Source organism: Terrapene carolina, unplaced genomic scaffold (genome assembly GCF_002925995.2).
Source record: "Terrapene carolina triunguis isolate 2854851 unplaced genomic scaffold, T_m_triunguis-2.0 Scaffold84, whole genome shotgun sequence".
Lineage (NCBI taxonomy): Eukaryota > Metazoa > Chordata > Testudines > Emydidae > Terrapene > Terrapene triunguis.
In genome coordinates, this window is record NW_020664435.1 from 11,479,263 (window position 1) to 11,494,968 (window position 15,706).

A 15,706-nucleotide genomic window follows, 5' to 3' on the forward strand; every position below is an offset into this window, starting at 1 on the left:
CTCATTCCAAATACTAATACTGGATTTCCTAATATCCAAAGATTGTCATGATGGGTTATTTTATGCATCAGAGACATATTGACCATAAGGAAAAATCTTTCCTTTTTTCCCTATAGCTGCCCTCTCAACTAGAGGGTTCACTCCCTCCTAGACAGAACAGCCAAAAAAGAGCCTGTGGCAAACATCTGCCAGACCATCTTTCTGGATGTCTTTCATTATATTTCAAAAGACTGTACAAGTGCCATAGCATGCTACTGTGCTTGGTTATCCCTAAGACTGTCCTTTCTGCCTCTTGTCACAGACATTTCTAGATTTTCCCCTCATCTGGGATATGCCATCCTCTGATTTGTAGTAACACAGAGAATTAGAGGAACCCAGAAGCAAGATTATCTCTGAGTTAGCTGTTTCTCCTTTCTGGAACAAAGCTTCTATATTACAATATACTATATACTTTCCTCCATATTGGGGCGACCCTTCTTTTTCAGTACTTATTTTTATCCTTGTGAAAAGTTAGCTTTTCCACAACACACTAGGTTTATTTCTGTTACTTGCTGGTGGGCCTTAGAGGCATTCCAAATCTTTGCAAGTCTCTCTAGAAACTATTTCAACTTATTTTTCACAAAAGAAAATAGGAAAAAAGTAAAAACAAGAATTGATCCTATCTACTGAATTTGAAAAAATTTTCCCTGAGGAAAGTTCGCAGTCATCGTCCAGACAAAAGTATAGGGCATTTCTACTATTGTATTTAGTTTTTAACTTGTTCCATATTTGGCAGTGTTTCACTTTGTACTTCTTTTCTTTGCATGTTTTTTACTGTTCTCACTTTTGCCTTTGAAATGTTATGTTACTTGACTACTATTTCAGTTTCCCAAGAATCTCTTCATAGGATGTAGTGTTGTTTAGTGGGTAAATAAGAGGATTGTGAGCCCGAACTCCTAGGTTTTACTCCTGGCTATCCCACTGGCTTGCTGTGTGGTCTCAGGGAAGTCACATAATCCTTCTCTGTTAACCCTTCTTTTAAACGCTTATTAAAGTACTTTTTTACTGTGCCTCATTGGCATATCTTAGGGCTGGTCCACACTAAGCCCCCAGTTCGAACTAAGATACGCAACTTCAGCTACTTGAATAATGTAGCTGAAGTCGAAGTATCTTAGTTCGAACTTAAAGGTACTTTACCGCGGGTCCACACGCGGCAGGCAGGCTCCCCCGTCGACTTCGCCTACTCCTCTCGCAGAGCAGGATTACCAGCGTCGACGGCGAGCACTTCCGGGATCGATTTATCGCGTCTAGACAAGACGCGATAAATCGATCCCAGAAGATCGATTGCTTGCCGCCGACCAGCGGGTAAGTATAGACATACCCCTAGTTGATATTACAGTTCGCCTGAAGTCTGTTGATGATGTATATTTCATGGCAAAGGCAAATTGATAAGAGGGTTTTGAAAAAAAGTAAATCTATGCTACCACAATGACCAGCTGAGATGGAAATTGGATAGTTCTTGTAATGGGGACATGGACTTTGGTGTTTCCTCCAGATGTTACTCCTGATCAAGCTCTCTTTTATGGAAATGTTACTGTCACCTACCCTGATATGATAATGAACTCTAACAGCTTGGTCTTGATAAGCAGAGCAGGTGAGAAATATGGTGAGACTTCTCTGGACAGTAGGGAGAGGCTGTCAGGTTGTCCAGGGAATTATCACAGAGGGACTAGATTTGTAGGCATGTAAGGGGTTCTTTTCTTCTGCTTGTAAGTTAAGGGGAATATACCTCATTGGGATTTACAAAGTTTTCAGATGAGGTTTGCTAGGCAGACCATTTCTTTTGTTTCAATATCATTTTCTCTCTACTTTTAATAAATCTTTTTTAAGAAGACCACAGTTGTATAGGATAACTCACATACTTGGCCCCAAAGAAACATGAACCCATCAGTCTCCCTAAGGAGAGTAGCTGAAGGGAATTTCAGCAACCTAACTTTTTATTCAGAGTCTTGGTAGACGGGGTCCAGGCAGAGGTGTTCTCTCCCATTAAGATGTCTTGCAAAAGACTGGAGGCAATTGAGTGTACAAGGGGAGAAGCCTAACGACCAAGGAGAAGATGTGAGTGAGTGGGGGGTGGGGGTGAATAACAGAGGCACTTCCAGATCCATGTATGACAGACCCCTATACTATATAAATGAAAAGTGTTTATACTGCTGAAGAGCCTACCCTTCTATTCTATTCTAAATCAGTTTTTATACTGCTCTCCTCACAGTAATGTCTAAGCACCTTCCAATAGTGCACATCTGTCATATGTTGTTTGTTCTCTCATCCTTTCCTCAGAGGAAGAAGCGTGTGCAGTGAACTGTCTTTTGGTAGGGTTTTTGTGTTGAAGACCCAAACGTACCTATTGCTATGTGCTTACATTGCAGAAGGAAAGGTCAGAGAAATGCGCCTTACACTTGGCGCAGAAATAAGTGAGGTCTGTGATGGTCTATAGTTCCTGGGGGATTTCATTCCACAGTCTCAGGCTGCCTTTGGAGAAAGTTTTGTCTCAGAGAGTTGAGCTTTATTCTTCCCTTGAGATAAGGTTTGATTTTGAAATTTAGCTTGCTTTTTTTTTATAATGCTTCCAATGAAATTTAAAGCTTTACTGTAATTCTCTTATAGTTAGAAATATTAGTTTTATCAGTGTTTGAATCTTCATCATTGAAATAAATTTGGGGTTTTTTTTCTATTTACTCATTTTCTCCAGTACCTTAAAAAAAAAAAAAAAAAAAAAAAAAAAAAAGGGGAAAAGGAGAAAAAAAATTAAAAAACAAGTCCCCGAGAGAGAGAGAAAGAGAGAGAGAGAGAAGATATTTAATACCTTTTCAATTACAAAATAGAAGACAGGCTGGCGTGTTCAAATGGAAATACTTTAGTTTAAATGTCTATACTTTATAGAAGCATTTAGAATTTACTATCCATTTTCAGCATTTTTATTTGCTCTAATAAAATAAAAAGTATCCTAATCATAACTGCTGTACAGTGTGTTTAAATCTGATTTAAAGATGATAATTTGATTGGCTATATAATATGTGGTTGTTGCATTATACTCAGCTGAAAGAACTCTGACTGAGACTATTGTACTTGTGTTCATTATGCTAGCTTTGTGACTTCAAGAAGAAAAAACAGGTATCTGAATGTGAGCAAGAAAAACAAAAGGATAGAAAAAGAACAGGCAGAACAGATAAAGAATGAGTAGGATAAGTGAGTGCTTTACAAATGAAAGCAGATGTATGAAATTACAAGCTGTCGGATCAGCAACGGAAATGAAGATGATAAAGTGGTTCCCTACGCAGATTATAATTATTCATTTTGCCCAGTCCTGCATCTTTTCCCCATAATTCTCTTGGGGGGAGGGAGAGGTATAGGAGGAGATGAGGTTTACTCACATGAAAGAAAAAAAAATCAGATGGTAAGTCTGCATGGTCACAAAACAATAATTTATTTTGGCTTTTTTATTGTATCAGAATAACTTTGTTCTGCAAGGATATTTTCTCACTTAGGATTCTGATTGGTAAAGTTCTCAAAACAGTAAAGTTTCTTTACAATTTATTTACAATTAATGTTGTTGGAGGCAGTCTGTATGGTGCACAGTATAAGCATCATTAATAGGCACTGCTTTGACAGCTGTAGCAGATGGATTGCCTGAATTTAGATAGAGCAAAAGAAATGAAGTAGTTTACATAGACCTGCCTGAAAAGATGTGTTTAATAATTGCACTCATAATTAGGTTGATTTGCCAAAAAAGAGAGAGAGCAAGCAAACAACTACAGGGTGTACTTAGGTTAGAATGGAAATGTACACATCTGTTTACAATGGGAGATGAACTTCAGGCAGAGAAAAGTCTCCTGTTCAAGTCACAACATTTTAAGAGGTATTTAAAAGTATTTAAAAGTAAAAGCAAGAATTCAGAATCCTTAGCTGTTGCTCAGTATTTTCAGTCATTTCTCTGGGATTCTCCAACAGGTAAATGTAGGAACATGAACAGCAGAGACCCAAATATTTCACAGACTAATGTTAAATGAGGTCTTATCAAAAATAGATTTTTAATTAATCTAAAGAGAACAAAAAGTGATAGATGTCTGTTTAATAATATCTATTTGAAGAACATACAGGGTATTTTAGTAAAGAATAGTTGTGGGGGAAAGAGAACGTAATTGCATAGTGAATCTCAGAGTGCCCCATTGAAGTCAATGGGAACTTTAACATTGACGTCCATGGGCACAGGATCAAGCCCACACAACACATAAGGCTTGATTCTGTAACCTCTTCCTTGTGTTAAGCAAAACTTGAGTTCAGAGGGTCTGTTTGTACTCATCATGAGGAAGTGCTGCTAAATCTGCCCATGATGGGTGTGTAGAAAAAAATGTTTCCTGTAGAAGACCAAAATATGTGTGTGTATATTCCCCTTTTTTTTATTTTTATTCATTTTTATTTTTTAGTGATCTCAAGTAATTATCAGACCTGTTTGGGACTTCTGATGCATTATCCACCTATAGGAGATGTACACTCACTCATCCTAAGAGCACTGTTTCTCAGAGATCCAAAGGTAAGATACCCATTGCTAAATATTACCAGTACAGGAAATAAACCTCTTTAATAAAACATTCCAAGTGCTACAAAATGTTAATGAGACACAGTATCCTACATTTGGGGTGGGGGGGGACGACTTTTTCAAAGAGCCACTTCTGGAAACTGCCACATTCTTCCTCATTGACTACTCATGAGGAGAATTGTCTGGTGAAATTAGATTATGGTTCCCCCAGGTCTTAAGTGGTCATCTTCTGCCATTGTGCTAAGCAAACAGCTCCAGTAAGTCAAATAACTACCCAGTAAAGGTTTTCCCCACCCGTCAGTAGTTCATACTTGTCAGTAGTTCATATTCTTCACAGTGGACCACATGCCAAAGTATACTTACAGGGCTATGGTAATATATATTTATATTTATATTTAAGGTGTAGGGTAACGTAAACTGTCTAAAAGTCATAGCACAATTTCCTAGTAGACTTTTATACATGTGATTTATTAATTCTGCAAGCTAACCATAGCTGCGCCTAGGGGGTCAGTAGCATCCAAATGTTGTAGGATGTCATTTTTTTAATTAAAAATGAGATTCGCTCTTAGTCTTCAAAGTTTCACACAGATTTTATTTACACTTGTTAAAGTGTATTTTACTACTGTAATGTTTCTGACATCAGTAAAATTACTGATCTACAGTTTTTTTTAAAAAGAACACGGCAGCTTTAGAGCTAACCTTATATTTAAAATAAAGTATTTGAGTTAATGCTGTGGATGACAGTCTTCTTGGTAGCTGGATCCTTAGCAGTTCTCAGAAGTTGTGCTGCCAGCTTTAGGATTGTCTGAGCATGTCACATCACTAGGCTGCCAATGGGCAGTCTAAGATAGCTTCCTTCAAGTTACCTCTGAATAGAAGAATTTCTGCACTTTTATCAGTTGGTGACTGTCTTCTGCAAAATGTCATTAGATTCTGACATGTATTCTTTTATAGATTAAGAAAAATTGTCTCCTTGTTTCTGTGTCGGTTTTCTGCAGAAATCTGTGTCCTCACAGCTGCTTGCCTCATTCCTCTTGCGCATAGATTTCTTTCAAGATGAGAAGTAAAATCCGTCATCTCCCTGATGCTTAGGAAAGTTTGTAATATTAAGTTTGTTTTTTCAAGATTTAGGCAGCAGACTGTGAAATCAAACTATTCAGCATTTACATTCTTGCCTTCTCTTTTCAAAACAAAGCAGAAATATTTTTAAACGGAAGATGTTGAGGGGAAGGGGAAGAAATTGTGCTAAGCCATCAAACTGAATCTGGCACATGTTGTTTAATTCAGCAAAAAGAATATGTTGGTACATGAGACTAATTTAATAATGATTAAAAATTCTCAAGCTGCCCTCTGTGCCAGCTCAGGCAATGTGTGTATAGATCTTCCTACTAGCAGATGGGGCCAACCTCCCACCCCCTGACTCCCTGACTTCTTGCTCAATTGTTTTCCTGTCTCCAGCAGATGGAAGCTGACAAGCTAAAGACAAGGCCCACCCAATCTGAGCCTCATGAGACTTCAGTTTCATGCTAAACATCCTCATGCATGCTTTTGAGGTGGTGGTGTGTAGGGTGCACGTAGCTATGCGTTGGAGTGAAAAGCAGGCTGTGTCCATCCTGCAGTGTTTAGCTCCATGTCATAGTGAAAGGATCTGGCAAGGGGAAGCAGCAGGGAAAGGCTCCAACAGCGGGGAGATGCCAGAGCCTTTCCCCTCTGCTGGAATCTTTCCTAGCTGTGTAGGAAGGCTCCGGCAGTGGGGAAGCAACGTGACCCTACACTGCTAAAAATAGTAGTGTAGACGTGGGAGGCACTACTTGAGTATGTAGAGAGCTATGTAAGGTGTAGACCTTAAGATTCTGGCATTGTCTTTACTCACCGTCAAAACTGTGCCTAACCGTGCCTCACTGTCTACACTGCTCTTTATACCCATGCTAGGGGGGCATGCAGTGTATGTACTCTTCATAGACAAGTGTAGACATAGCCTAAGAGAGGTCTGGACATATTTCTTACCTTACCTTTCAAATAGTCCTCTGTTCAGTGAGAAGAGCCTGCATAAAAATGAGCCTTTCATCCCTAATTGTATTGCCATGCGGATAAGGATAATTAAGACCATTCCCCAATTTCTACGTAAGATGATTTCCCCCGCTACTTGTCACGAAGTGATCCTCCTTTTTTTGTCTGTCCTCACAAACACAAATGAAAAGTGCCTTCACATCCACTGTATGGCTGTGCTTGTCTACCTGAACAGAACTCTGGAAGTTAGAAAGAAGATCTTCCCAGAAATGATGATGATGATTGATTATTATTATTATTATTTTGATATATGCAATCCGGTGAAGCCAAGCCACAGCGTTCTTATCAACAATGTTCAAGGCCCTAAGACCTCCAGAAAGTTGAGTCATTTTGCAGTCCTCAACAATGTATGAGAATGAAGAGCCCTAAGAAAGGCTTAATAGCCTCTCACATGACATTGGCTTGCTGGTTTCAAGACTGCATTAAAAAAAGCTATGCTTCCTGGGATAAAGAGGCCAAGCTTGTTCTCAAGGACCTTTCCTTAAGAACAGTTACCTCTTGAGCTGAGAGAGGGGATATATACTCCCTTTACCTGTTCTTTATTTTCCCTAGACAAACTTTAAGGCTCATCTCTGTGTCCTTAAGCACATGTGAGTTAAACCCAGTTTCTAAATGAGTTGGGATTCGTTCGTAGTGGTTTGAATTCTGTGTTGTGGAAGACTTACATATTAAATATTGTATAAGTCCATCATAATTGCCATGGAATGAAAGAAAAGAACGAAAAGAAAGGAGTTCTGTGGTTGTTACACAAGGATGTTTGCATCTATATCTGCGGCCTTTTGGGTCACCGAAACTCCAGAAGTCTGTATGGGGCTGTGCGCTAGTACACGTGGGAAAATTAAAATGTCCTCTCTGCTGCAAGTGTAACAATAGTTTAATTCTTCCTTTCTCCCTGAGGGGAGAGGCAAAGAGAGGCTAGAAGGCTCTGCACAGTAGTGTAACCTGGAAGTTATGACTAGCAAATTCTGTACTTGCTGACTTCTCTACCCCTTAAGGCTTTCCTGTGCACTTCCCATTAGGAACAGTAGATGCAGAAGGCATATTAGGTTCAATGCAATTTGCCTCCCCTGAGCTAGGGCAGGTTCCCTATAAGGTTTCTTCCGAGGCTTTCTATGGTTTTTATTGTGCCATCCCATGGAGCTTCCACTGCACTCTATGGGCAATTGTTCATGTTCCAGTATGATTTGTTTCACATAGCAAGTGTGCTCAGTGTCTTGTAAACATGTAAGGGAGACCTGGTCTCTATCCGTCGGAGCTTGAAATCTCAACTGGACAGACAGTGAAGTTCAGAAGTGTAATGGGAGGAGCAGGGTTTCAGCTTGAAAGCAGGGTAGGTACTTTACTAATATGTATTTCTTTGGGAGGTTATCCTTGAAAGATAGCTAAATACCAAATAATCTCACTCTTGGGGAGTTTTTCTTGCAATCTAGACAAAACTGTAGAAAATGTTATGTGGGGAACAGTCTTACCATAGCCTCTGGGGAATGGAGTAGATGGACCTAACTAATGTGGCTTTTCCAGCTCTGGATCTATGATTCTGTAGTCAATCTGAATTTGCCTTTTCTTCATTGCATCCCATTCCTCCTCTTTATACCCCCTGGTATCAATGTCACATCCTTCCCCTGTTTTCTTGTTGAGGATTGATGGTAAGGTTTTGGCCTGATGGCCCTCTCACTTTTTGTTGACTGAAATTTATAACTGTCCTTAGTGGAAGAGCCTGGAAGCGTCCTGGAAACAGAGCATACAGCTCTGTAATAGCCAACAACAAGTTAATGCAACTGCTTCTGAGGGGAAGCACAGAAGACTTCATATTTACAGAGCCACACTTGGGCCTACATAGTGCCCAAAGTGCATTTGATTATCCCCAGTTGTTAAGAAAATCTGGAATTCAAACTTGAAATTTGAAATCTGTGTTATTGCCCCCACTCAGGGCTACGCTGTGAACTCACTTAGCAAGACACTTATTCCGAATTTCCAATTCTTCAGTAAGCAGTAATTCTTCCCAGTTATATCTACCAATGGGATTTCTATCTATTTAGGGTTTTTCAAAATAGAAAGTTATGTGAAAACTGACTTTATATGTAAAAGTGTGTGTGTGTGGTGAGAAACTGGAGCAATAGTAGGAATTGTTCTTGTAATATACCCAAAGGAATTGATTGTAGGTGTGTCTCTGAATAGAATACCCCAAAAGTACCTAAGTTTTTCCATTTTTTTTTCTCCACATCACCACTGTTGGGTAGTGCTGTGAATTTTCAAAGCAAATACTGTTAGATGAAGAAGTAGAGATGTTGAGGGAGGGCAGGCAGAAGAATATAAAGTGATTAAAAACATAGTTCTAACTAGAGTTGTTCAAATAAAAAAAAATTAAAAAACCCAATTAGAAATAAAAGTCATCGAAAATGTGAACATATTGTGTTCCTTAAATAACCAGATGTTCTCTCCCTCCTGAAGGCAGTCAGGGCTCGGAATAAAAGGTTTAAAACTATTGTTTTAAGTTAACTGTGAATTTTGCAAATCTGTTTTTACCCTTTAGCAAATAAAATTCTAATACAGCAACATAAGCAAAGTAATTTTCATCTTTGGGTATTCTTATTTGTATGGTGGTGTGTGTTGAAGTGTTAACCTTATCACAGTGACTTATTACAAAACTAAAGCACTACATAGAACATTACCATTTTCGATTACATACTAAGAACCTGACAACCGTCCTTTGTTCGAGAGCTTACAGTATTTATCCAAAATATTTCTGCAAAATAAAAGTTTGTCTGCAAACCTTTTAGCAGGAATGGTTGTATTACTTGCGAGCAAGCTAGTTAGAAATAAGACAGTTTTATTCAACTCTGAAGTGTTACTACTCAATAACAGTCTATTAAAATATAATTTAAAATGTTATATTTGGCTGTTTAAAATTAACTCTTTTTCCATCACACACAAAATTCTGGTTGGTCTGATTTTTTTTTTCAACATAGTATTTTAAGAAATTTAGTAACATTTTAAAATAATGGTTCAATATATTAATGGTGAATTACAACTGAATCCCTGCAAAAGTACACATGGCATCTCAAAGATGCTATATTAGTTAATCATAACTGATATTACAGTGACTACCTTAGAAAGTAAGCAATAATATATGATTTTAAAGTCATGATCCTACATATAACGACCAGCTAGAGGAATTTTCATTTCCGCCTTCAACACTCATTATGATCTGAGCAGTAAATGGCAGGAGAAAAAAATTACATTACTGAGATTGTGAACTGAGCTGTTTGTACATTATTTTCAGTTGAATTTTCTTCTTAAGTAGCTGCTGCCACATCTCAAGAGTTTTCTCTGAGCTGGTTTCATGTGCCTGAAAGGCTGTTTAGCTTCACTTTCTTCTTCTTCAGATAAATTCTTTTCTATACACTCATTAGCTGAGGTGCTTCTGAATAGCTGGAACTATTCTTTGAAAGCTGCCGTTATTTCAGAATTGTTTGTTTCAATGTTTGTGAAAGGAGAGGAGCAGGTTTTCGTTTGTTTTGTTGGTTAGCACTGTGTGCAATCTGTCATTAATTACCACTCTTTAATGACCAAATTGTGGCCAATCAGAAGTTAGTCTCTTTCAGCATTTGGACATTAGCAACTCATTAATTAATATTTACTCAAGAGGTGGAATTTTGATATCTAGTATATAATGGCTAGTTTATCAGTTTAGGGTAATAGCAGCTACAGTTGTCTCCCTCCTCCCCAAATAATTCTTTATAATGCTTATAATTTATTTTTAAATAATGTATGCTGTTCAGCCATGAGTCAGCTGACTCATTTCCAGGAGGCTGAAAACTGGGCATTGGCTAAGTTTTTAAAGTGCTCTGTGCTGATGGGGAGGTAAGAAAAGAAGGATTTTTAAACACTTGACGAGCAGATGACCAGGAGTTTTCAGTGGCTCAAGTCCCAGCCCAACTCAGCTTGCTTCTCTAGTCCTCCTGATACAGTTCCCTCACTAGCAGCTAAGGCCAGAAATCAATATTGGGGAGGCAGAAGGCCAGAAGTGAGACAGAAATGAGGTATGCACCATGGGTGAACTTGTAGGGAAGGCAATCAGGTGGGAAGTGCACTCGAAAGAGGGCAAGATGTTCTTGCCACTGAGTGATGGGTTTGAGGTAGGGTAAGAAGGCCTGTGTGATTTTGACAGAAAGGGAGGAAGATAGTAGAAAAATACTACTAATAGAGAAGAGGAAGTTAGGAGAAACTAAAGACAAATCTTACAACAGAAAAACTTCAAAAACAGACTCCAACGAGAGACTGCTGAGCTGGAATTGATATGCAAACTAGATACGATCAACTCAGGATTGAATAAGGACTGGGAATGGCTGAGCCATTACAAACATTGAATCTATCTCCCCTTGTAAGTATTCTCACACTTCTTATCAAACTGTCTGTACTGAGCTATCTTGATTATCACTTCAAAAGTTTTTTTCTCTTACTTAATTGGCCTCTCAGAGTTGGTAAGACAACTCCCACCTGTTCATGCTCTCTGTATGTGTGTATATATATCTCCTCAATATGTTTCACTCTATATGCATCCGAAGAAGTGGGCTGTAGCCCACGAAAGCTTATGCTCTAATAAATGTGTTAGTCTCTAAGGTGCCACAAGTACTCCTGTTCTTTTTGCGGATACAGACTAACACGGCTGCTACTCTGAAACCTATAAAGACAAATGAATTTCTCTTTAGCTTTTCAGTGGTAGAACATGGAGAACCCTGATATTTGCCCTTAGCGTGTGAAGCATTACGATTCCATATATTTAACAAACATATATACATTTTAAGGACTGAAAGTATGAAGGGTACTTCAGCCTCTAGCTTTATACACACAGTAAAGTCCTGGCACATTAAAGCATTTAGATGGTTAACCACCTGATTTACATATGTAATAAGGTAGTTGTAATCTAAATACTATTGTTTGCCTTCTCAGTTATATGTGCTTGCAATTGACTGCCAGCCCCAAATAGGAGGACAGTTTTCAAAATGTAATCCTAAAATTATAAATATACGTTCATTTTAAAACACAATTGTCTTGAGTTTTCAAGTTCAGCTCCTGTGTTGTCTTTCACTACTAGAACAAAGGTGATACAGGCAGCTACCAGTTTAATGAAACAGTGTTTGGAATAGCCATATTGTCATAGGCCCGTATAAAAGTAATATATGCACATTGAGTCAATAGTTACTATTCATTTACATATATTTAATTTAAAACCAACATATCCCAGGCACTTTTTCAAATATTTTGATATATTAAAAAACGAAAGGGTCAGTATTCATAATAAAAAGACTTACCCATCCTTGCCAAAGTTGATCCCCATCTTCCCAAATATGCCAGTCATTTAATCAACCTATCATAATTTAGTCTTCCCTGCCATAGCATCTTTTATAGATCTCAACCAGTATTTTCAGGAAAAGCCTTGGAAAATAGAGTGCTCAGAACTAATCAATACCATGGATCCTTCAAAGCTGCCCTCCCCTTTAAGCCAGCGGCCTGTTACCTAGAGCACCTGCATCAGTCATCAGAACCCTGGTGGTAACACATGAAGTGGAGAGGCAGTTTCTTAGCTAGCTGAATATATTTGTGATGGTATCATTTATATTGTCAGTTTCTTCATAACACTGGGTGGATGGGCATCTTAAGTAACTAATAGCATGCAAATATTATGACAATCCATCTAATCAGCAAGTGTATTTAAATGGAAATGGAGATTTGGGGAACTCAGAGTATCACAGAATAATTCCTGAAATTAGTTGAGAAATTGGGGTGGGTTCAGCGAAGAACCACAAGAATGATTTAAAAGGATTAGAAAACATGCTTTATCGTAGTAGACTCAGAACTCAATCTATTTAGCTTAACAAAGGAAAGGTTAAGGGGTGACTTGATTACAATCTATAAATATCTACATGGGGAACAATTATATAATAATGGACTCCTCAATCTAACTAAGAAAGGTATAATGTGATCCAATGTCTGAAAGTTGAAGCTAGCCAAATTTAGACTCTAAATAAGATGTAAATTTTTAATAGTGAGAATAATTAACTACTGGAACAATTTACCAAGGTTCGTGGTGGATTCTCCATCCCTGACCATTTGTAAATCAAATTGGATGTTTTTTCTGAAAGAGATGCTCTAGGAATTATTTGGGGGAAGTTCTATGGCCTGTGTGATACAGCATATCAGACTAGATGATCACAATTATCCCTTCTGGCCTTGGAATCTATGATTTGGATGCCGCTGTACAAACCATGGTGTGCTTATAGTCAAGTGATATCAAAGCAAGAGTATGGTAGTGTTCCAATAGTAAGAAATTAAGCAGCACAATTACTGTGCCATAACTAATTTGCCTGTCCTTTATATTTCTATAAAGCAATATATACAATTGCCACATAAAAATCTTGGTGAACTAATGGCTAGTCAAATAAAAACATTACACATGTTGATAACTTCATGATCCCAAACATTTTTTAAAAAGTCCTTGAATTTTCTGACTGCTGGGTACCCAGGCAACCTTAATTCTGCCCATATAGAGATACCCTGGCCAAAAAAAGCAGTACCGAGGGGGTATTAAATGTAGAGATGTGGTGTTTGGGGACATGGGATTATTGGGGAAGAATTGGAGAGGACATAAATAGGTAGGGCAGAAGTTCTTTTTCTGTACTCCTCTGACTTTGGTTAGGGATTCATTACCACAGTGAAGCCCCATCCTCTAATAAGCGAGGTTTCCCTATGGTGAGATAGAAGGACAGGGGAGAAAAAGACTGGAGGTGAAATTATTTTTGGGTATTTTAATGCCAAACTGCAAACTGATTTTTGAAGACTGAATGTTTTTCTTCTTTGAACAGGAGAAAATAACAGTAGTAGAGGCAAGAGCAAATCTGATAACGTTTGGTTTTTTTGTTTTTTGTTTTTGTTTTTTTTTAAGTAAGAGAGAGAGGAAAATGAAGCCCCTTGTAGCTCTTAATTACCTGATACCAATAAAACCTACTGCACATGAATTTGTTGGGGCTGTTTCTTTCAAATGACTAGTTTTACTTATATTTGAAAAGTCATCTAAAGCTACTGACCCTGTCCTAAAGAATAATGATATTAGCTATACAATGATATAATAAACCATATTTTAACAATGTTAGAATGAGGTGATTATGGTTCTTCTTGTGTGCAATCTGACAATTCAATTAATCACTTCTATTTTGTGAAGTAGTTCATCAAAAAGTACCACTTAGAACAGTTTCTCTCTAATGAAAACTTCTCCACATCATAATTAATGTATTTGACTAAAATTTACAAAACAGAAACTGAGAGTTGTATAAAATGAATTCTGAACTTTTTAATATATGCAAGAATGACTGCTATACCATGTCTAGTGTAGTGTGATAAAATTATAGTGCAGGCTATTTTGACGTGAATTCAGATATACTATTGGTATGCTGACATTATTAAATTCAGCATAGTAAATATTAATGTATTAACCATTATAATATGTACAACTCTTAACTTGACTATATTATAGAATATTTCTGTCATCCCATTTTTGACTGGCAGGAAACTTTGGGTGTCAAAAGAAATTACAAGATGCATGTTATCCTTTTCAGTCTCTATTTTATGGATAGTTAGGTTTGGAAATCTGAGGTGGAGTTTTATTCTTTTAATCTTTTTAAGGTTCAGCATTTACCAAAATGTGTCTGCAGCTTCCTTTATTTTCAGGATCCCAAAATGAATAGATCTTCCTATCCCATGACTCCAAAAACTTAACTTGTCTCCATCCTTCATGGATATAGGCATAAATATCATATTACTTTTACTGTAGTGAGCAGATATGTAGATCTCAGAAGGTGCCTATTCCAGTCCTTTAGGAACCTCTTTCAAATTTTTTACATACCACATTGTATACAGAACACAATAAAATCATCATCTTTGCTCTCCAGATAGCAAAAATAAGCCAAGTAGCACCTTAAAAATATTTCACCTTCCCCATATATATACAGGGGTGAAAGTAACTTAAGGGACTTACTGGTACGCAGGGCCGGGGACCTGAGCGGGTTGGGGGGGCTCAACCGGAAGGGGCGGGACCTCAACTGGAAGGGTGGGGCCTTAAAATCCCTGGGCTCTGGTGGTGATTTAAATGGCCAGGGGCTCCAGCCGCTGCACGGAGCCCAGGGCCCTTTTAAATTGTCAGCCCGGGGAAGCTGCCCCCTGCCGGTACGGTCGGCTGTGTACCGGCTCTTGCTCTTGCTGGCACGCCTACCGGACCATACCAGCTTACTTTCACCTCTGTATATATGGCATGTGTGTATGTATGCACATACACACAGAGAGAACACATAATGTTGTAGTGTGGAATAGGGTTTTATTGGTGTCAGCTTAGAATAGCTGCATTACTCAAAAAGTCACAAGTGAGTTATGCGGGTTGTCCAAATGAGTGCCAATAAAACCCATAATGTGGTGGCTTTTCTGTATATAAACATGTTATATTTTAAATCGGAAAACTTGGAACATGGGCAGGGTTAGAAGCAAGTCTAGCTGTGTGTTGCATTTGTAAGCTTGGATCTCCCCTTTCTAATGCTGTAAAACTTCTATTTCCTAGCCGTGTAAGGTTTTGAGATACCAGGTCATAAATCTGTCATTGGTACCTGGGCTCACTATTTAGTTACTTTACTCCTGAAAACAAGAGTTTGGGGGGGGGGGGAAAGGTGATTAAATTGAAACGCAGATTGAAATTATGTGGTTAAGCAATGTTGTTTATGCAAGATGTGGAATTTACACAGGTTAGAACATTAGTAGGGTATTTTTTCTGTCTGGAATATTGATAAAGGCTGGTTTGGTATGCTTTGATCTGCCTGTTAAAAATATGATATATTCTAAAAACATAAATGAAAAAGAGCATCAACTAGTTAGGACAAGGAGCTAAAATATGTGACCAAAATTTTCTTTAATTCAAGTCAAAGATATTATTTATAAATCTGAATTAACATTTTTACCATTTCTTTCTTCTTCTCCAGAGAGAGAGACCATAATGTACAATAGTATGTAATG

General features: G+C 38.0%; 1 protein-coding gene across 4 annotated transcripts in view; it reads left to right on the forward strand.

Annotated features, from left to right (window-relative positions):
- The window catches only part of TBC1D5 (TBC1 domain family member 5), a 472,654-nt gene that overhangs the window by 355,867 nt on the left and 101,081 nt on the right, over nt 1-15,706 (forward strand). For all 4 annotated transcript variants that reach the window (XM_024197361.1, XM_029910981.1, XM_024197362.1 and 1 more), the window contains one exon: nt 4,467-4,573. In XM_024197361.1, the coding sequence (XP_024053129.1) occupies nt 4,467-4,573 (107 nt within the window). The remainder of the gene's footprint in view (nt 1-4,466; nt 4,574-15,706) is intronic.